General features: G+C 35.4%; 1 protein-coding gene across 1 annotated transcript; it reads right to left on the bottom strand.

Annotated features, from left to right (window-relative positions):
• Positions 1-4,585: 4,585 nt before the first annotated feature.
• On the bottom strand, positions 4,586-11,989 carry LOC145058247 (TatD related DNase). The gene is made up of 12 exons (XM_079006178.1): positions 11,835-11,989; positions 11,689-11,709; positions 11,499-11,599; positions 11,196-11,253; positions 11,015-11,058; positions 10,828-10,908; positions 10,689-10,759; positions 10,505-10,615; positions 5,967-6,049; positions 5,675-5,891; positions 5,019-5,102; positions 4,586-4,846 (listed from the first exon to the last, which is right to left on the bottom strand). Exons 1-12 carry the CDS (start codon positions 11,854-11,856, stop codon positions 4,777-4,779), a joined length of 963 nt encoding a protein of 320 aa, XP_078862304.1. The 5' UTR covers positions 11,857-11,989; the 3' UTR covers positions 4,586-4,776.
• Between the last annotated feature and the right edge of the window lie 12,198 nt (positions 11,990-24,187).

Here is a 24,187-nt window from a genome sequence, read left to right on the forward strand (position 1 = left end):
ACCATTAATATCGCACGGGTAAATTGGTAATATGATATGAATCCATTTCTTATAACATAAAAGAATCTCCAATAAAAGCAAGTAAAAGCTTTTCTTATGGCTTATTGCTATTAAAATTATTTAATATTATTAAGCAAATAAAAGCTTTTCTTATGGCTTATTGCTATTAATCAACTACTTAAAACTATATAATACGGTTGGGTCATATGATTTATTTTATTACTATTTATCAACCATTTAGTTATTAATTATAATATAAATTTTGTCTTTTTGTTTTATTTTTTTATCATATTTTATAGTTAACGTTTTGTTACTAATCATCAACCACTTAATATTTTTTTTCTATTTTATCAACCATAATATCCTTATACCATTTAACTATATAGTTTGTAAAAATAATATTAATAAAAATATAATGTGTTTAGAAATAACAATTAAAGAAAAATATGTTTATAAAATGTTTCAAAAAGGTAAATATAAATAATTGATTTATTTTAAGTCATAAAATGAGCTTATGTACCAGAGAGGATTTATAAAAGATAATTTTTTCTTAGACTATGAACAGGCAACACGAAGCCCCGTTATTCTGAGGTGGCTAACAAAGGGACAACAATAAGGAAAGGGAAAACGGTCGCGGTGGAGCAATTGGAAGAAGAACCTCCAACATGGTGGACTGCGGAAGAAGAATACGCGTTGGAGGTGTCGTGGTGTAGGATATCAAAAAACCCAACTAAGAGAAACAATATGAGAAAAGTCGCTTTTTGGGAAGTTGTGATTGACAAATTTACTATTTTGAAGAATGATGAAAATTATCGCAATCACGATATGTTGAGTAGCAGGTGGACTCAAATAAGCAAGAAGTGCACCAAGTTCAATTTCATCTAAAACAAAGTTTCCTCGCACAAGCAAAGTGGTGTGACCGATATTGATGTTTCTAGAGCGGCGAAGGACCAATATCATGTCAAGACAAGTCACCTTTATGAGCACGAAAATATTTGGGAGATTCTTAAGGACGACCCAAACTAGAATAAAACGGCACATTTTCATAACAACAATCCAAAAGGTCTCGCGGCTCGGGTCCGGTCGACATTTTGGACGCACACATGAACATCGACCTCAATGCGGACACAGATGAGCTACCAGGCGACCCCAACGACATCAAAGAGATATCCCCGCCTCAACAACCGATAAGGCGCGAGAAAGCGATGCGGGCTCAACGACATGCGGAGGAAAGCGAAAGTAAACTTTGAGAGCATGCGGAAATGAAATGGAAATTTGACGCCCACAACGAAATCACACTTAAAAGATATGAGTTGCAACGTAAACATTTGGAGTTCCTTTGTCGAGAAGCGAGGAAGATCGCATTACGAAGGATTTGGCAATTCTTCAAACTAGCGAGGATAATATGTCATCGAGACAAGCGGCAGTGCTCCGAAAATGAAGGCAAAGATCGAGCAGAAATATTTGAGCGACGAATAGTGTATCGGTTTTAGGTTTTTAAAATTGTTAGGACTATCGTATGCCTTGGGTCAATGTTTTTTTTTCTTCCTTTGTAATGTCAATTTTATTTTTAAAATGGTATGTTTAATTTAGTAGTTAATTGAATTATGTTTTATTAATTTATATGCTTTTATAAATATTATGACAAAAATTAAAAAAAATAAAACAAATTAGAAAAAGAAAAATTAAAAACATCAAAAAAAAATAATAAATGTTATCACATGTTATTTGATACCTAATAACCTTAAACAAGTTTCCTATCATATCTTTTTGTTTTTTCTTTTTATTTCTACCACTCACGTCAAATTTTTATTTTTCATCTCTTCCCTCTATTCATTTAATTTTTAATTTTAAAATAAATACAAATTAATTAAAATTATACAAAATTAATTCACAAAGTATTAACATACAAAACTATTTTAATAAAAGTTTTTATGCATGAAATACAATTATTTTTGTACAGAGTGAGAAAAGAAAAATGGGTTGTTTAACCCGCAATAATCATAGATTGGCGGTACCTCTCATCGTCGGAATCATACCCATGATGGTACCGGCAATACCGTCGGCCGCTATCCTGCCACTGTCACAGTTTCGTCCACCTTTAAGGGTAAACTTGATAATAACTGTTTTATACGGATTTTATGGATTAACGGAGACAAATATATTAGAGACTACGAAAATAATATCAATTGCACATATTTTTGTTTTATCAATAAAAACCGTTTTTGTTAGTAAGTGCCTTCAAATCGATAAAACAAACCCATGTATAAAGTTTGTTTTTACTGTTTAGATAAATTATGTTGTATTCAATAAACAAAGGTCTATTTATTGCTTTACAGAAAATCTTAAAATCTTGTGACAATGATTTGAGGCCTTCATAGGTTGATAAAGGGATGTCTAGATTTGATTTGTGTAAAACCTAATTATAATTTATAATCGTGACATCTATACTAAACTCCAAAGACCAAAAGAGATTGATTTTATAATGTGACCTAATTATGAGTTTGATAACGATAAGCTATTAAGTTGGTTTCATATCTAATAAAAGAGAGTAAATGGAGATCTATGAATCAAAGACAAAACCAGCTACAAATTAAAGAGGGGTTTAGTGAAAGGATTATTTTGTTTTTTCTTTAAGCAAATTTAATATATTTGATTTTTATTTGAGTGTTTACTTTCAAATTAAAGATTTCAAGCTTTATATTTAAAAAGGTTATATATTTTTTAGTAACCAGAATTGACCGGGGTATTAAAATATTTATAGAAAAACTAGAACTAATAATCGTAAAAGGGATTGAAATAGAATTTATTGGCATTTTTAATTTATCAAGATTTATAACATCTTTGTAAAATAAATAAAAGTAGTGGATAAAAAAATGGTTATATTTTATAATAATAGGATTATGTGTGACATATTAGTCACTACCAAATAAATCAGTCGATAAAAAAATAACGTTTAATAAAAACTAATCGATGAAATAGCTAAAAAATACAATGACGAATTAAAAAAATTGTGTTGATGTGTCTTGAATATATGAAATAGAGCATTTCTTACCGATTATGATTCATTCAAGACATTTTCATTAATGGAGCGTTGGCTTTTTCTTGTTTATCGATGATTTGATGGAATGAAATTATTTGTTATGATTGTATCTTATTTTTATTTATATAATATTGGATAATACTAATTTTTTTATAAAATTGGAAAATTTTCCATTAAATCGGTTTTTCGCTTTCCATGTAATAACCAAAAGTGTTTTCATTATAATTATATATTGAGATCTCCGGATTTTTAAAATAATTATTTTGATTGATAAGTACATTTATTTGGAACTATAAATATAATCTATTTTAAAACTACTACGGAATTTACACGGACAACACATTTATTTTTACTATTTAAAATATATATAGCATATATTTCCATGAAAAACATTTATATACAGTCTTTATTTTACGAAAGTTTAATTCAAAAGATAATATTTTTTTATCAATTTAGTTATATTCAGTCTTCTTATTATAGATAAACAACATCTTTGGATGATCCCCATTCATTCCTTCAAATCAATCAAACGTCGTTCCATTATCTCATATATTCAATTACCTTTGCTCATTTCTTTTACCTTTATAACTCCATTTGACAAAACAAACTTTAACTACAAGCATAAATTTTATAAACATCCAATAAAATCCTAACCTTCAACTTCATGATGATTTGCATGATCCCCACTCGTATATAACCAAACTTCCACTTGTTTGCATGGCAAAAATTTCTCCAAACGCTCTCGAAGCTTAGTCTTCTGTTGGAATATCTCATAAATTGATATTATAAAACACCAAAATAAAAATAAAACGAGTTGAATAACAAGTTTTGTGCTAAATTCTCATGATTGTTTTTGCAATTTGTGTCTCTAAATGGCTAACATCTTCATCTATTTATCTTTTAAAATCATTCTTGCTTCTTCATGGAATGATGACATAAAGATCCTAGAATATTCCTTTGATTCTATCTCTATCTTTTGCTTAACTTGAACGAGTTATTTGAAAAAAAAAAAATTAAACTTATCCTTGATTCAGTTCTTATATTTGTTAAATGATTTATAAAAACAATTTAAGCTTATAAAAAGAATTCGACAATACTTTTTTATTAGGTTAGTTTTTGTCTTAAATATTCTTCCAACCTTATAACAACTTGAAACAATAATTTTGACTAATATGCCAACCTTAAAATATTAAATTTTATTAGAAGACTTTTGTGTTGTAACAACATAAATCACATTGACTTTGTTGACATTAATTTAAAAAGTGCAAATTGTTATAAAAACAGGTCAACTTGGTCGAAGAATGTAAAGCGATGGAAAACTATTAGGGTTCATTACTAAAATAACCAAAAGGAAAGTATATATCAAATTTCATAAAAACCAATGTCGCCGGTTTTTTCGATTTAATTTTTGCCATGTATGTTAAAAAAAACCAACATACTTCCATACAAAAAAACACTTCCCCAATCTTTTTTTATTTATTTTGTTCAATTATAATGAGCATTGAAAATGCAAAAGTCAACCAAAACAAAGTCAATTCAAAATACTTAATACCCAATCTTCATCAAGTTGAATTTTTTAATCACCTCAATTAAGGAACTCTTTGTAAACCTCACACACACTAATTAAAATTGCACATAATACATTTTTGGGTTATGTATAAATATAAGTAAATATAAAATAATGTTTTGTGACAAAAACTTCAGCAAAAAAAAAAAATAATAAATGAAGTATCTTATTTGGAATCTTGTCCACCAGAAAGAAGAGCATCTGCTGCAGAATCCAAATCATGGGGAAAGAAAACCCTGCACAAATACAAATACTTTCATTTTATGCATCTAAAAATAAAGAAAACATTTTCTTTTTTAACAAAGTAAAATCATATATATATATATATATATATATATATATATATATATATATATATATATATATATATATATATATATATATATATATATATAATGTGAAAATTACCTGCATGTATTATGGTAAAGGGTTGTGCTCAGTTGGTTAATGTCAGCAACACCTTTACAACCACCAACAACTTCAAGAACTTGCCTAAAGAAAGATTAATAATTTAATACTATACAATAAAAAAATTACACTTTTGGTCCCTGAGTATAGCTGAATTTTTCAACTTTGGTCCTTATCTGGGATATTTGTAACATTTTTTGGCCCTGTTACAAGTATATGACTGTTTTTAACCACTCAGATTAGCTGATTTGTGCAAGTTTGGTCCCAAAAAAATTATATTTTCCAATTATGGTCCTTGTTTGGGTTCTTGTAATGTTTTTGGTCCTTGTTCCAAGTAGAACGACTAATTTCGGTCACTCGGTTTAGCTAATTTATGCAATTTTGGTCCCAAAAAAGTTATCTTTTGCAATTTTGGTCCCTATTCCAAGTAAAATGACTATTTTGGTCCTTGAGTATAGCTGATTATCATAATTTTGGTCCCAAATAGTTATCTTACTTGAAAAAAGGTAACAAAACATTACAAAAACCTCAAATAAAGACCAAAAAAAAATCAGATACATAAGACCAAAGATGTAATTTAATCATATTCCAAAACAGTTAAACTTAAGAAAATAAACATCATAAAAGTATAAAATATATGCCAAAAATGCCCTTACCGGATTAAACAAGGTTCATTTCGACCTTTGACTAGGCAATCTTGATCATATTTCTCTTTTTTCTTAGAAGGCCAGGTGGATTTTATAAAATTCTTTCCAGCATGAGTGTTTTTTATTTCACAATAAGGAGAATCTGTCTCGATCATCATTCTTTCAAGAGGGATACCTTTTAATGCATCAAGATTTTCAGGTGTTTTCAAAGAGCAACCATTTATACCTGTTGTTTGAAGAATTATTAAAATATTATAAATTTGGAATTTGTATATTTTTTGTATATATATATATGGTTGACCTATAAAGAGATTGTTGAATGCCAGAAGCTTGTCACGATCTTCAGGAGTACCCGTAAATGAGTGGGCAACTCCACCATAGAACCTGTCGCATAATGAATAAACCAAATGAAATTAACTTTACGAAATTCAAAAAATTTAAAAAAAAAAAAAAAAAAAAACTCATTTTTCGTAAATAAAACCAAAATCATCATAGCAATCTTTTTCAAATGAGGAGTTGAGCCATCAAAAGTACCCCGCCATTTTGCTACAAATTGTAAACATGAACTTGGAATAAATTGATACTTTTATAATTTTTTAAGAATAAGATCAAAGTTGTCATCACTCACCTCACATGCTTTAACTTTTAGATCCCGACCAGATTCATTTTTTTTTATTCTTGTACTTCAGCAACTCAATTCAACTCAACTCAACTCAACTCGACTCAATGATTAAAATTTGTTTATGCATTTCTAAATCTCCCAAAAATCAAGAACAGTTTCCATTACATCAATGCCATCATCTTAAACCATTGGATCTTTATAATAATAGAAAGAAGTAAAAGATACATTGCCAAATGTAGATTGGAATTTGGCGTATCTTTCACCAACAATAATATGATATCCATGATAGGCCCCTATGCTTTACCATCATTGTTTTAAGCCATAGTTACCTAATTCGTAGGTTGCTCCAGTTTGGGAATGGAGAGCAGGTTCATGATTCGCTAAAGTGGAAGTATCAGGTACGGAGGGGGCTCTATATAGTCTGGTTCAGTGTATCTATATATATATATATATATATATATATATATATATATATATATATATATATATATATATATATATATATTCAAAAACATTTAGGCTTTAGATTTTATAAACCAAATTTCAAAATACAAATAAATTAAGTTTAACTTCTAAAATAAGAACAATATCATTTTTTTCTAAAAATATGAAACAGCAAGAACATTAGAAAGTACCAAAACAGTGTCATTTTTTTCTAATCTACCCGTTGTCTTTTCCCTTTCCCGTTGTCAACACTTTCGTCATCAAGATTCTCCCAAACCATTTCTTCTAATCGAGCGGTTAAACATTCAATATATGTGTTTTTTGAATTCATTTCCCGCTTCTTGTTGAGGTCGGATTTATAACAATAAGAAAAACGGGACTCAAGTCTAATGTTGAGTGAATGAAGAGAAGTTTATCCGCTCTGTTGGCATTTAAACAATTCCGTTTGACACTATGGATATAGAAGTATCTACTCAAATTTCTCTCCGCCAAAAGCTACTAGTCGGTTTGAAAAGTATTTTTTGTTACTTCTGCCAATTTTGGAATCTTCGATCCATATGTAGTCAATCAATCAATTCCGTCTATTGTCATTGCATTGACTTGCGTGGCAATTCTAGAATAGATTCCTTTTTCATATGAAATGTCGCAGAGTGTTCTCATAACCTTCTTTCTTCTTCATTTTCCGCAATCCTATGAAACGCTTCCATAACACCAATTATAATCTTTTTCTATTTGTTAGGAGTTTTTTTTGTCATTTCACCGGGTGCTAACTTCTCTAAACCGTGTTTATTATAAAATTTAAGACTTAAAGCAAACCCCAAAAAATAAAGTGGGATTTTCATTTTCTCCCCCATCTAGCCACAACAATATTTTCATCTTGAAGGTAATAAGTTAAGTATTTATGTTCCCTTGTAGCATCTTTGATTTCACTTAGCATGTTGTCCATTCTTTCATAGATTTTTCCCTTTTTAGACCTTTGTCATCACAAAACTTAATTAGCAAAAATATGGGTTTTGTAATAGTCAAAATATTCTAAACTTTTTCCCAAAACTCGTCATTTTTAATCGTATCGGTGACTTATGCACCAACTTTTCGTGTGTTTTCGTCCCCACTTTTGACCGGTTCCCACCAAGAAATGAAGACGATAGTTTTGGCAAGTGTCTCCCTACAATCCAATAACTTTCTCAAGAATATACAATGTGATACAAAATGTGTCTTCATAACTTTCAATAACTCCAATTTGAGCTTTCTCTAAAAAATGCTAAAGCATGGATGTGGTTAAAAAAGATACCAAACAATTATTTTGTCTTTCTTATATGTTAAGCTTAACCAATAAAATTCAATAGCCAAGTCTTTAAAAATCAGATTTAAATTGTGCACACAACAAAGTGACCAAAAAATATGTTTGTATACTATCTCAATTTCCCGCCCAACCGCTTTGTTATTAGTCACGTTGTCCATTACAACTTGCAACACATTGTTTGGTGCGGTTAATTCGCATTGTGCAATGTTTATGTACTCAGAAGACTATGTGGGATGCGATTTCTAATTTCTTCTTGGAGCCATCGAGAGTATTGGACCAAACAATGTGTTAAAAGTTGTAACACACAATGTGACGAACTGCAAAGTTGTCGAGCGGGAAATCAACAAGGTATACAAACATATTTTTTGGTCCCTTGTTGTGTGCAGTGTGCACACTTTAAATTTAATTTTTACAAACTTGGTCATCGAACTTAATTGGCTAACCTCAACATATAAGAAAGGCAAAACAATTGTCAAGTATTTTCTTAACCACACCCATCCATTAGCATTTTTAAAATTAAAAAAAAAAAAAAAAAAACAAACAAACAAAAAACCTCAAAATTGGAGTTATTGAAGGTTGCAAAAACACGTTTTGCATCACATTATATACTCTTTGAAAATACTATTGGATTGAAGGAATGCACTTGCCACAGCTATCATTCTTAATTCTTGGTGGAATGGGTCAAAAGTAGAGACGAAAACACTCGAAAAGTTAGGGAAAAAGTCACCTATACGATTAAGTATGACGAGTTTTGGGAAGACGTTGAGAATATTTTGGCTATTACAAAACCCGTATTTTTGCTAATTAAGTTTTGTGATGGCGAAGGTCCAAAATGGGAGAAATCTACGAAAAAATTGACAATATGCCGGATGAGATCAAAGATACTATAAGGGAACATAAATATTTAAGTTATTACCCTTAAGTTAAAAATATTGTTGCGGCTAGATGGGGAAGAAAATAACAATCTCACTTTATTTTTGGAGGTTTGCTTTAAGTCCTAAATTATATGAAAGCGTTTCATATATTGTGGGAAATGAAGAAGAAAAAATGATGTTACGAGAACAATTTGCAACATTTCAAATATAAAAAGGAATATATTCTACAACCGCAACGCAAGTCGATGTTGTGACAAAGGACGGAATTGATTGGTGGGCTACATAAGAATCGAAAACTCTGAAATTGGCTGATGTTGCAAAAAATATACTTTTCCAGCCGATTAGTAGCTCTTCAGCGGAATGGAATTGGAGTACATACTCCTATACCCATAGTGTCAAGCGGAATCTTTTAAATGTCAATAGAGCGGGTAAACTTATCTTTATTCACTCAAACATTAGACTTCAATCCCGTTTTTCTAATTCTTATAATCCAACCCTCACAAGAAGTGGGACATAAATCTAGAAAGCGCGTATATACAAGGTTCAAGTGCTCTTAGAGGAAATGGTTTAGGAGAATCTTGATTACAAAGGCATTGACAGTGAGAAAGGGAAAAGGCAACGAATAGATTAGAAAAAAAATAAAACTGTTTTAGTACTTTGTAATGTTTATGTGTTCTTTTACATTTTCAGAAGAAAAAAATGACATGGTTCATGTTTTTGAAGTTAAACTTCATTTATTTGTATTTTGAAATTTGGTTCATAAAATTTAAAAACTACATGTTTTTGAATATTTTTTATTAATTGTGTACACCGAACCAGACTATATGGTACACCGTACCGGTTCGTACCAAAATGAACCTACCCCCATATGTACCCGATACGTCTACTTTAGCGAATCGTGAACCCAGTCCGTGTTCCCGAACCGAAGCGACCTACGAATCAGGTAACTATGGAAGAGACATTTCACAAAGAAAATAGATAATGTCAAACAAGAAGTCATGAGATTTTCCAATGAATTTCTATCTTTACAAAGTTTGGTTGAAAAGAAGGCCCAACTATGTCAAATGCTTTTTAGCGTTGTATGTGAAAAATGCACAGTTTCCAAGACCAATATATGGAAATCTGCATATGCAACTGTGTTAAGTATCACATCTCGGATTGATGTGACATTATGCTCAAGGGTTTTTGGCTCTTTAGTCAAAGTTCTTCGAATGTTTGATGGGGTATAAAAGCAATCCATGGGTTTTATATATAGTAAGATTAACAAGGTAGAGACAAAAAATCATCAAAGTTTTGGAAATAATAATAAAAGTTACAAACATTGGAGCACATTTGAAAAAAGATTGTAATGGTGATTCTTTATTAAACTACAAGTTCTTCAGGAACCGGAAAAATTAGAGCACATTTGAAAGGGTTATCTGAATATATTCCCTATATGTAACATGGTGCTATTTGGTAGAAAAGTAGGTAGGTAGGTAGGCAAACAGGTGTCATAGATATCACACTATCACAAAATGTATCAAAACAAACTAAAGCATCAACAACTATATTAATAAGCATAACTTAGTTTATGGAAGAAGATCCATCCATCATACCTGTGTTTATTTTGGTCAAGAATCTCACAGAAATCCCCAGCAGCTGCTCGCATATGAAGAAACATTGGAAGCTTCATGAGATGTGCTAATTCAAATTGTCTCTCAAAATACCTAGTGATAAGATAACAATATATATGAGAAAAAATGAAAAATAACCAATTGTAGATAACTCATATATCCTTACTTCTTTTGAATCTCTGGTGAACAAAAGTGAGTTCTGTCATAATCCAATCCACATTCACCAATTGCCACTACCTTTTTGAAACATATAAAAGTTCAATTAATGTTTCATCAATTTAAACACAAATGCATAAATCTATTACCTTTCCTTTTTCAACTCCAACTTTAGCCAGTGACAATAGTGCTTGGAAATGCTTTTCTGGATCTCCACTCTCATCAAACTCCTGAGAACCAGATTAAAACAAATCATAACTACAAGTATCTTTATGTTCATGGAAAAAAAGAAAGATAGAAGAATGTATTCACGATTCACAAAGAAGAAATGCCCACATTGCATCTTGTTGGGTGCACTCCAACTGTACAGAATAGTCTTGCTGCAACAAACATTGCATCATCAAATACTAAACCACTTCAACTATCTAATGAAAAAAAAAAAAAATCCAATCCAAATATCAAATACTACAAAATTGGTAAAGATATGTTGCAAAATCAAGCACACACATTGACTAACCATCAGTTTCAGCAATAGCTAAAGCTTCCCTTGACTCCTCAAGTGATCCTCCTGTCACCTGCAACAAAGGCGTCTCCTCAGTGATCAGAACATGAACAAAGAGAATTGTTAGAATGTGTGTGCACTGATAGAAATCATATGAGTTACTGGTTTTTATTTCTATCGATTAGTAAATATATGTCGATTTGTTAAGTGAATGAGTTTTCATCGGAAAGGCACAACTTAGCTTCTTGTTGTATAAACGAAAGAGATGTCAAATCGCTATAAAATCACCAGAGATGAACGATTAAATGCAAAGCTTACTATAATTCGATCAACGCCAGCGCTCCAAGCTCTAGTTAAAACTGCTGCAATATCAGGTAAATGGCATTGTTTGCCATTATATACACCCTTGAACATGCTATCTGCATCAATATATTAAAAAAAATCAACCAGTAAGAAAAGTATTAAGCTTTTGAACCTCGTAATACAATTCGGTGTGAAATAAACTAACCTGTGAAGTTGACGGCAATGTCTGTTCTAAAATTGAAGCGGAAAAACCAAGCAAGGTATAGATAATGTTAGTAAATTAAGCAGTGAGTGTAAGAATTAGGGTTTATACACAAAGAAAGGAAATAATACGAAGTAGAAGAGCCATGCCTATCATTCGAACTGTCGCCATGGATTAACAGATGAATCGTCGAGGTGTTTGGTTTGCACTTTGCAGTTTGCAGTCCCAATCTTGTGAGTTTTGGGGTCCAGCAGGAATTGAATTTCTGAGTTTTGCATTGGTGGAGTGTTGATCAGAGCATCTTCATCTTTTTTAATTACGACTTATTATTATTAATTTTTTTATTGGAACATATAGTTTTTATTTAAATAGTTAATTAGACCTAACAGTGGAACTAGTTTGGAATCGAATTTGATCCAAATTCTTTTAATAAATTTAAAAGTTGAATTCAAATTCGCTCCGTAACTTACAGGGTCTTGAATAATTAAATTTATATCCTTATTCATCGAGTCCAATAGACATCCAAACTCGTCCCATAACCCGGATATTTTTTTAATTACATTTTATTTAATTCTTAAAAGAACATTTTTTAAATAAAAAATGTCTACTGTAGCTTACTACTTAAAAGAAAATTTCTTAAATAAAATAAATGTTGATTTAGAAAATGGATTATGTACGTGAGGACTTTCGATTGAAATTAAAAACCACTATTGTCGCAACTTCTGATTGATTTCTAGCTGTCAATTATAATGATAGAGAATGGCAATTGCAAAATTTTCTTCCGGTTGATAAATGATTTTATTGATTTATAAATGAAATTGGTGAAGCTTGATAAAATATAAATGAAATGAAATCATGATTCTTGGTAAAAAACTGGAAATCTATAAGTCAACTTTTCGATTCCTACGTAAAAAAAGTTTGGTCTTTAGCTTTTGCCCCGTGGACTTGTGATTGAAATTAAAATTAAACGTCATGCAACAAAAAAATATAAACGTATAATTCTAAAATGTATACGGAGCGGGTTATAAACGGAGGGGAGCGGTGATGATCCATACTCGATTCTTTTAATAAAAGGGTTAACGGGTACGGGTCGTTAAAGGGTAAACGGATCAAAAACTATGCTTCAAACCCATATAATTCTTAAGGGTTTTGATCGAATCAAGTTCAAAACCCACTTCATTTACAGGTCTATAGTTAATGAAAATCTAACCCCTTTCTCTTTAGAGAAAATGACTTATAAGACCAATAAAGTTTTCAAACCGTTCAAAAAACTTCAATTATATTTTGATTGTTCAAAAAAACCCAACGAACTTAACCTATTGTCTAAAAAAGTCCAACTAACTTACATTTTTGTTGAGTTCTCATTAGAGCCAACCGACTAATGAAAGTCAACGAATGACATGGCTTATGACGTGGAATTAAATATTAGGAAAATAACTTGTAAGAATAACGAAGTTTCGAAACCATTCAAAAAACTTCAATCATTTTTTGTGTTGGATTAGGTGTCTAAGCCAACAACTAAATTAATATAATCTTGAATTATTAGCAAAATCATTTTGGGTTGTTGTAACGTCCCAAAAATTATGAGGTAAAAATTTCATAATTAATTCAATCAAAACATCAACTATCTTTTATTCAAACATTCAAAGTATTTCATAATAAACAAAGTTATCAAAGTACAATCCCAATATCATTATATTGCGGAAACATGGGTGGATGCATTGCGATTAAGTCGGGCCCTTCCTTTTCGAACCGGAAGTACCTGAAACCATAACCATAAAACTGTAAGCACAAAGATTAGTGTGTTCCTCAAAATACCACATATCCTACATACCATTTGGCCTAGCCCTCGCGTTGGGCCCAACCAGCATATTGGGCCCAACCCACCATAATAGGCCTAGCCCTCACAAACCAATGGGCCTAGCCCGATCATACAAATGCAAAAGTTACAGAGACAGTTAGCACTCTACATAACATACAATGGGCCTAACCCAACATACCATGCAAAAGTCATAAAGACAACTAGCATAACATAACCTAGTGGGCCCACATTGGTACCTTCGACCCACGGGTACGGTGAGGAGACACACCTCAATCCGCTGATAACCAAAAACTACTCAGGTCGCTAAACCTGATAATGTCGCACTAACTAACAATAAATACAACCTCAATTAATAATTAACCCAATAACCCAAAATCCAAGGCCCAAAAATCCGAAATAAGCTCTTAATGGTTAAGACAAAAGCATCCAAACACTTATTTGACCCTAAATGATGTCTTAACACATAAAGTTGGCAACTTTACTCCTTTGCATGACTTAATGGGAACAAATCCTTGTTTTTATCTATATTAAGAACACCAACTCATGCATGCATCAACAAGAACCCTCAAGATAACATTTTTATGACTTAACAAGTCAACAAGGATCAAATATGAGACTCAAAGGTCCTGGAGTAGCTTCTACTCACAAAATCAACAACCATAGGACCAAAACATGATAAAATATCACCCAAGACTAGATCTACACTAGAGAACCATAAAGTTTGAAGTTGTATACCTTCAGAAGGTAGATCAAAATGCACAAAGCCTGGATCTACAAGCTTCGAGTAATCCCACACTTCTTCAAGAAGCTCCTTCTTCTTCAGTGAGCACAAAAATGCATAAAATCACACCAAACACTCAAGAACCACACCAAATGAGGCTATGGTTTCGTTTCTAAGGTTTAATGGGATGGAGGTTGAAGATAAGAGGGTTTGTTGAGTTAAGCCACTAAATAGGGTCCAAGACCCTAAATGAGGGTTTGCATATGGTTAGAGTATGCCCTACATACTCCCGGGACGGCCAGCGTACTCCATAAAGTGTTTGTGATCCTCCTGCCTAGTACGCCCAGCGTACTCTTATGTACGCCTAGTGTATTAGGCTTAACCCTAATACCACTAAACTTCCGAATGCCATAACTTATTCATTCGAATTTTGTTTTCGACGATCCTTATATCCCATAAAGGTAACGAGAAGCTCTACACTTCTATCAACTCATCATCGCCTTAAAACTTTCTGAACTAAAATCTAAAATTCATAAAAAGCCCAAACTACCACTTTACAGTTATACCCTTGGGCTGCAAATTACAAATCAAACCCTAGGACCATCTAACCTACATTATCCACACCCAAAGGGGGTCTAAGTCTCTATTTCCCTAAGGCCCTAAGCCTTATGATAACTGGTCTTCGAGTCATGGCCCCATATTAGGAAACAATTCAAAACAGGGTGTTACAACTCTCCCCCACTTAAATTAGATTTCGTCCTCGAAATTACTCCTTACCTCCCTCCTAGAAACCAATGCTCCGAACAAAAACTCCTAATGCTGAACAAATCACTTATCCTTAAAATGTCGAACCAGCACATTACTGTTGGATTAGTGTCTAAGTCCATAACTATTTTGGTATGTACTTGACCCGATTGTGCATGGTCCATTTGGGTTGCCTTCACACTGGTGACTAGACAGGATGATTGCTGAGGAGAAAGGCTGGTTTATTGTTAAGAATAATAAATTAGGGTATAAATATGATTTATTAATATATTATATGAATAATATATTAATTTGGAATCATATTATTAATTAGTATTTAATCAGAAATTAATTTAGAATTAATTTTGGGATTAAAGGAACTAACTGAAAGTGCAAGGGCTATTTTGTAATTATTCAATAGTTGAGGTTTTGGGCCATTGGATCACCTTTATTAAGGCTTGAACGAAAATCCTAGAAGGATCTAGGAGTTTTCGTCCAAGGGCTTAAGGAAAGGAGTCCATGGACTTGCTTAGGCCCTAAGCTAAGGGATTAGGGTTTACACCTTGAAACCCTAGTTAGCCTTAAGTATAAATAGCACCCTAAGGCTAGATTTCGTCCAAGCTTTGGGAAACCTTAAAAGGGACGAAATCTAGGGCAAGATACCCTTCTCTCCTCTCTCCCATATTCATCCTTTCACCTGGTGTGTTTGTGAGCCATTAGAGGTACTACACTTGTGGTACTTGCTTTCAAGTGCTAAGGAAATTCAAGGAACTAGTTGTTATTGCTATATAACAACAAAAGGTATGTATTCTATTTTTATATATGAATTTCGAAAATTATAGTAGCATGCCAGGTTTCTTTTTGTGTTCATAAAGTTGTATAACTAATAGTGAAAACATAGATCCAACTCTAGGGTTGTATGCACACATAGGATTGTTTGTACAAAAACCCATTAGTTACTACTAAAATTCCAAAATTGTATGACATCTACATGGACAGAACCATTCCGAAACACAATCATGAGGACCACTTACTACAATTTAAACTGAGAAACATCCTTTGGTCCAAAACCATCCAAATGATACCCTTGGCAGGCAGATTCCTCAACCATAACTTGTTGACGAAGGGTCGTTTTATATATATGATGACTCCCAACGCGAGTCTTGATCCAATGCCCATCCGATACATAAATCATATCCCGATATCCATAGATTTACTCTCGTTTTTCATCCGAAGTTTTTTGATTCCGCGGCGACCTTCCACTGTACTGAGGTATAAATCCCCACTCCACTGCTGAGACTGACAACCCCACACCTAGTCCAACCACCAGGCTCCTACTGAGAGTTTAATTGATAAAGGCTACCCTAGCCTATACATTACACGAATTCCAATTACTGACCACATAGTTAACCTGATCCAACCATAATCCAATACATTGATCCAACCGGTCCCTGCCAGGTCTCACACGCACTGTCATAACCATATGGGCGTAACCCACATGTCTCACCCAGACTGCACAAACGAACTGGAAACACCCACGAGTCCCACCCAATCGAGTGCTACATAGGCCTAACCTCGCATTGGACCCCAATGGTCCTCCTCCCATAACAAGGAAAAATCCTCTGACAATATCGTCTGCCTCTCCCCAGGCAGGTGTTGATCCCCTCTCTCAGCCCAACGACCACGACTATCATGGTCTACCTCACTTTGGTGAATACAATGATCCCATCGTAGACCTTCAATATTTTCCACAACTGTTTTATCAACCCAATGAATGTCACTGCTACCCCGTAGTCTTATAACACTTCCATGTTGTCATGGCCCCACCCATGGTCTTACCGTCCATCTACTATACTGACCATAATCATCATGAGTCGAACTCGCGTCCAACTTTTCCAAATCAGGTGCTTGGGTCATGCTTCGAACCCCAAGGCCTTAATCATACAAGAACAGGCAGAGAAGCTCTAACACAACCCTCAACCTGAATTCAATTCCTAGAAGTTCGATTGATTCTCCCCCACTTGGATTCGACTGCATTCTTCCGATCCACAAAATATGATGGATTTCCGACCCATCTCACATCCTTACATTTCAAACTGTCGACAAACTGAGCTTACAAATACCAGCGTTCCATCACTAGCCGATCTTAATGATTGTACAAAAATTCGAAATCCAGATGAACACTCCCCGAAATCTCAGCAAGTCTGATAACCCCAATCACTTCCCATGATACAACACCAAACCCTTAAGTTCTTTATTATTGTGGCAAAGACTATAATCTTTGACTGAAACTGGTGAATCATCACTCCAACCTCCCACTCTCCAAAGGATCTCTGCATTTTAGCCATCTTTAACCCTTTGCGATTATGAAATTCATTTGGCACTTCTAATGTCCAAACAAACTCATGCAATTGCTATCATCATCTTCTTGCTACCGCTCATTCCCTAGAAACGTTAGTGATTGGACCCAAAGGTCCTTCCATGAATGACTGTCATTCCTACTCGAGCAAATGCTAACTAATAAATAAGCTAAAAACCCCAAATACTATTAGCTCAACTAAGTTCTAAAACATGCATATTACAAAAAAAGACACAAGTGGTAATCTTATACTTTAAAATACGATTCACAAATCGTCCAACTCCTCGTATACGGGCTCATCATCCACTTCTTCTTCTTCTACAACCTCTTTATAATCCCCAACATCATTTTCCTCTTCATCTTCGTCTATCAATTATGGTCCTCTAGATCACGAGTTCGACTTGGCACCCTCTTTCCTCCTACTCGTTCTTCTTCTAGCATAAGGCTCCTCATTCACCCCCATAGCCTCTGAAACTACATCCCATGTCAAGTAATCACCCTCAAACACAAGAGCATCTTCTTCCCCTCCAACCAATCATTCAGATCTTGAACGTTCGAGTCGTCCAAAACGATCAGGTCAATCGTATCTCGCATATCATATATCCTTCTTAAAGCCCAATTGTATTTCATGTAAACTAAATCATTTAGTTTTTTCCATTCAAGTCAATTTCTTTTTTTGGAATGGAGCCATAAAAATAAAAAATAAACATTAGTAAATATTATTTGTTATAATATATTTGATATTTCTAATTATTTTAAACATAATGAGCTACTTGTTCAAATACACTCCAATTACGTTCACAACCCGATGAACTACATGTAAGACTTAACACCTTAATAGCAAACTTCTTAAGTGTCGGTGTGGAAGATCCATATTGAATCCACCACTCTGTCAGTGAAAGCATTGATCTCATTCTTTTAGCCATCGAAATCCCAAAAATCCCTTGTGTGCCTCTATATATAGGTAGCTCGGTGTGAATTTCAACTCATCCTCTTTCGACAATGACAACTTATGTATGCATGTCATCAATCTCGTAATCACCTCACTATCATCTTCCACACTTGGGTTGTTGTAATATAATCCCGAATTCAAATAGTGGTCAACCGCATGCAAATCTTGGTGTAGTTGAAAATTCCACCTCTTATCAATTATTTCAAAATTTTGTTTATACTTGTATTTTTTGTTGTTGAAAGACGAGGCAATTCTTTCCTTTGCTCTATCCATGGATTCATATATGTACCCCAGAGGATGCTTTTTTCACTATCTATCAATCGAAGCATTGTTAATAAAGAATCACAAACTTTGACCGCAATATCTATATTGGTGTCCAAAAATTAGGAGAAAATATAGTGTTGGCCATTTGACTTCCTCCTCCTCCCGCCTCGCCGGGAACTTGCTTTTGTTCCACGCTGCAGATGCGAACATCTTCTTCAAATTTTTCTTATGATTTCTAAAGCAATTCAAAGTTATGAAGTCGGTTGCAAGCCAGGTCTTTGCGGGTCTAACCATATCTCTTTTGGCCCGTGAAATCTCTCATCATATTCAAGAGCAAGGTGCGGTTGTAGATGTAACTATTGACCGTAATTGCTCTATCAAGTGTCTTTTTAAGATGAGGCATTTTAAAGATGTCCTCAGGCATCAAATCAATGCAATGCGTCACACACGGAGTCCAATAAATATGTGGATACTTTTCTTCCACAATTCGACCGGCTAAAACGTTGTTGCTAGTACTATCCGTTACAATCTGAACCACATCTTTCGGGCCGATTTTTTTATGAAGTGGCCAAACAATTTGAACAAGTATTCACCTGTTAGAAACAACAAAAATAAAATAGGAAAAACAACATTAAAACAGGAAAAAAACAACATCCGATAAAAAAACTGCATTAAAAACAGCATATAAAGCAGAAAAAAAAAAGAATAAAAAACTGCATAAAAAAGGAAAAAAAAAACTGCATAAAAAAAAAAAAACTGCAATAAATACTTGCATGAGAAAAAAAAAAGCATCTACCGATTCTATAAACATACTTCCTCGTGGAGTATTTACTAGGAAGTTAATAAGTGATCTTCCTTTTCGGTCCCTCCAACTATCGGCCATCAAAGAACATCTGAATGACTTCTTCTTCGTCTCATTTAATGTCAAAAGTGTTTTTGTGTGCTCCATCTCTAGCTTCAACATGGGAACACATACCTCATGATAGCTAGGGGGTTTCATACCGCAACCATGTAGAGCAACCGCTTCAAGTGTGGCCCAAAACTATCATACTTCACAACATTGAATGTATCATACATTCAACGACATATCTTTTGAACCGCATCAAGCCTTAGCTTTTTTGTGGACTTCTTTATGTATGGATGTTCCAACCTAATACCCCTTTTTATTCCCCTTTTTATTACATGGCAACCATATTACATCCATAGGCCCTTTTACGGGCCTTTTAGTGGTTGCGGTTGAGCCACTCGGCGAAATGGGTCTCTTTCCTTCGATTGGAAAAAGACACTATGTAACACCGAAAAATTTTAAATTTATTTTATTCATTTTTATTTCATAAAAATGCACATTATCCTATATAAACACTTTTTATTTAAAAATCATCAACAAGGTTTTCAGAACATTATGAAATTTCAGGATCTGTATTCATCACTCTTTTCTCTTGTGTGTGTACAATCGAGCCGCCGCCTTCCAGCGATTCTGAAGAACCTGAAACACATAACACATAACACGGTAAGCACGAAGCTTAGTGAGTTCCCCAAAATACCGCATACAACACATACGCCGCTCGACACTATAATACGAACCTCCGGTCGATGTGTCTCAGCGGGACCCTCCAGTCCCGTAGCTCGTTGGACCCTCTGGTCCGATCATAGCTCGTTGGACCCTCCGGTCCGGTCTATAACATCATACAACATACATATATCACATAGCACATAATCTCATACGCAACACATAAGACCCTCTAGTCAACACATAATACCACTCTAGGTAACGTATAGTGAGAAGACTCACCTCGGGTAATTCTCGAAAAGTCTCGAACTCGAAATACCGATCTAGCCGCCGCCTAATCACATTAATAAATACTCTAAATCAGCAGTGGCTCTCAAAGGCTAGACAAGTCTCGTACTATGTTTCCCAAAAGGGTAAAAGACCATTCTACCCCTCCCCTGGCCCAATAGTCCATTGGTTGACTAAACCCTAAAAGTCAACGGTCCAACTTTGACCAGACTCGTCGAGTCAGGCAACGACTCGGCAAGTCCACACGCGTAATCAGATTCCTCACAAGGTCTCACTCGACTCACTAAGTCACCCACCCAACTCATCGGGTCTCAACTGATCATGAAACTCGGGTAAACTCGATCCGACTCGTCGAGTCCTCCTATGGACTCGGCGAGTCTCCTCCATGACCAAACTCATCTGACCTTCTAAGGTCAGATCTGCTTCACCAACTTGTAGATCTATCCTTCTAGCACCCACATATCACGTAAAGGTCCAAACTTTACGTCCATGCATCATGATTAGAGCCATAAATGAAGAAATAGCCATCTAAATGGAAACCTAGGCTCAAACTCTCTATGTAACTGCATAAAGCTGAACATAAGGGACTCTCTGGACCTCCCATGGTCCAGATCTAAGGCTTATTCCACATTGGGACCTCAAACATTCCATAACCCTCTAAAGAGAATGGTTAAGAAACCCTAGATTCATGAAATCAACACAAACAGGAGAAATGGTCCGATTTGTTACCTCAAAGTGAAGCTCCAGGCTTCATAACCTCAGTACATCAACCCCCTCTGGTCCCTCTTGCTAGAATCTCATCTTCTCTTTAGAAATGACACACCAAAATGCTCAAGATGGCTCTTCTTTACTCTCTAAGCTCTCAAGGATGATTTAGGGTTTCTCCAGGGTAAGGATAGCCGCAATTGAAGACCCTAAGGCTCTTTAAATAGGTCCCAAACCCGGAAAATTAGGGTTTTCCACCACAGCGCCGACTCGGCGAGTCCAATTCTCGACTCGTCAAGTCCATTCATTTAAACACGTCACCTGATCGCGCCCCTACTCGACGAGTTAATCCACTAACTCGCCGAGTCCCTTCGATTAAATCAAAATATATAAATAATATAATACATACCCAAGAATCTGGATGTTACAATTCTCCCCCACTTGAATTAGATTTCGTCCTCGAAATCGCTCCTTGACCCCACATAATTAGAATCCAAAAAACCCGTAAGATACCACCGTAGGATCTCATACCACACCAATATCACTAAAGAGGACACCTCCCGTACGAAATATCCTCATGCCACCTTCTACCAGAATCATCAATTCTGACAACTCATTGTTCCTCTGATTCTTCCTAACGAAAACCATCGATCGACTATCGATCATCCATACCACTCGCACCACCTGCTCCTTATCCCGCTCAAAGGAGCGAAAGGATCACGCTACACGGGGAACCCATCCCCTGCACTATCATCGAAATCTCGTATGAACAAAGACTCTCAAAACCTTGCCTTCTAACTCAGGGAAATGTTTTTGTTTAATCAGAATCATCTACTAACTTATAGAAATCTCAAGCCTCAACTTCCTTCCAGATCTCCCTTTTCCAACCCTGAGCACCAGGTTACCCACGACTTTCACTATTGAACCTCCCAAGAAGATCCATGCATGACACACCACTTCCTTTTCACAACAAGTGTTTCAATCCATGGTGACACACAAGTCACCAATTCTCGCTATCCCCAGCGAACACTAAAATCCACACTCGAATATCAGCTCACTCCTGACACTTGACATCTAAGGCTCAAGAATTTCGTGCAACTCACTACACTATCCCATCCAAACACTGAACCTCTGGTCTTGATTCCAGATGACAACTAACTTTTCAGAAAAGTGCTCATTCTCTGAATTTGAAACCTCATATCGCCTTCCCGGCGCACTACTAAAATCAAACTCATCTCAAGAGTTTGATCAATCCCCGGGTTGGACCACTCGCCCCAAGAACCACTCATTTCGAGACTGATGACTCGCAACCCACACTTAACTCACTCATCTACAACAACCACGACTCCATCTAATATAACCACTCCAGACAAATGAGATAACCACAATCACGTCCCTGATTTAACCATCAGGCTCCCATACCTCATATATTTGGGCTACCCAATCCAAACAAACTTTTCGCGTTATGCTCGGATCATAGAATAGTTTATCCCAACATTCTCTTACTGACTAGACAGTACTACCACCCTCGTAGTATCTCAACCCTTCCTTGATTAGTGCATGCTACGGCTCCCCGTGGCATCACTACAACCTCTCTCTGATCCGTGAGTACTACGGCTCCCGTAGCATCTCCCCAACCTCTCTGATCTGTGAGTACTACGGCTCCCCGTAGCATCACCCCAACTGAAACAACCCAGAAATACGACCCGAAAATTTCATTTTTAATATAACCAAAAGTCATAAAACCGAGTATCATATAATAAAACCATACGCTACGTATCTCAACCATACTAAAATACTGTGAGAAAGCTATGTCACAACTGTATCAAAACAAATCTAAGAAAACTGTATCAACTCCCAGGACAAAAACTGAAACTGTGGTGTGTGCGATGCCATCATCCCGAGCTCTTCCCTTTACTTGTGGAAGTACCTGAAACCAAAAACAGAAACCGTAAGCACGAGGCTTAGTGAGCTCCCCCAAACTACCAGATACCACACAATGACAAATAAAGCACATACTGGGCCTTGCCCACTGCATCAGACCGAAGTCCGGAACTAACTGCATCGGACCGAAGTCCAGAATTGACTACATCGGACCGAAGTCCGGAACTAACTGCATTGGACCGAAGTCCGGAACTAGCTGTATCGGACCGAAGTCCGGAACTGCCTGAACATAGCATAATATAAACACATATTTGCTAACATAACACATATACTGCATCGGACCGAAGTCCGGAACACATAACACAAAACATGCTTGATTCACAAAGACATCAAGCACTCTAACTACTACATCTGACTGAAATCCGGGACTACTGCTAACTAAACGGGTCAGCATTGTGGCCGTAGACCCGTTCCTACTGGAAGGAAACTCACCTCGTGAACTGGCTGCTGTGTGCATGGCTCTGGAAGCTATCTGATGCTGCTCCGGTATCTCCCCGGCTACAATTCCATAACACACTCAATCAAATACTAATCACTGCATTGGGGTAAAATGACTCTTTTACCCCTGGTCAAAGTCAACTCTCCCGGTCAAAGTCAACCTACAGTTGACCTGACTCGCCGAGTTGGGCCGCCAACTCGCCGTGTCTCTATTCTCATTTCTCAACCCTACTCGTGGCTACTCGTCGAGTATGGCATCAACTCGACGAGTTCCCTTTTGATTCAAAAACTCAGGCAATCTGCATCCGACTCGCCGAGTCGTATGAACAACTCGACGAGTTGTTCTTCGAGCTAAGAAGATTTCCTTGGACTCGCCGAGTTGTATGAACAACTCGTCGAGTTCCTCCATTACCGAGTTTGACCTCCAACTCACTGAGTCCACTCTACTACTCACTGGTCCCCACTCGGCATCACTCAAAAGGGGAAAAATCGGGGACTCACGACTCGACTCGTCAAGTTGTTCTTCCGACTCGCCGAGTCGCTTGCATGCAGCTACTCTAGACTCGATTCTGCTTGAATCCAGCGTATAAAACTTATAGATTTGGGCTCCCTTAGCTCGATTAGCACGTAAAGGTTCTATCTTTACGTGCCCATAAGCATCCATGAAGATAATAAGGCTCAAAAAGCATAATAAAGGCTAGATCTAGGGTTCTCATGCAAAGCATCTTCAAAAAGGCAATAGATCCGGGCTCTAC

This window comes from Lactuca serriola, chromosome 6 (genome assembly GCF_051521515.1).
Source record: "Lactuca serriola cultivar US96UC23 chromosome 6, Lser_US96UC23_V15, whole genome shotgun sequence".
NCBI lineage: Eukaryota > Viridiplantae > Streptophyta > Magnoliopsida > Asterales > Asteraceae > Lactuca > Lactuca serriola.

Bases quoted from the DNA above. Each gene is read 5' to 3' on its own strand.
- LOC145058247 (XM_079006178.1), bottom strand. From the start codon at position 11,856: ATGGCGACAGTTCGAATGATAG. The intron at 10,760-10,827 runs GTAATAGATTTA...TGTTTCAAAAAG, and splicing joins TTGGAGTTGAAAAAGGAAAG to GTAGTGGCAATTGGTGAATG. The intron at 6,050-10,504 runs GTATGATGGATG...ATTATGCGACAG, and splicing joins CTTGACCAAAATAAACACAG to GTTCTATGGTGGAGTTGCCC.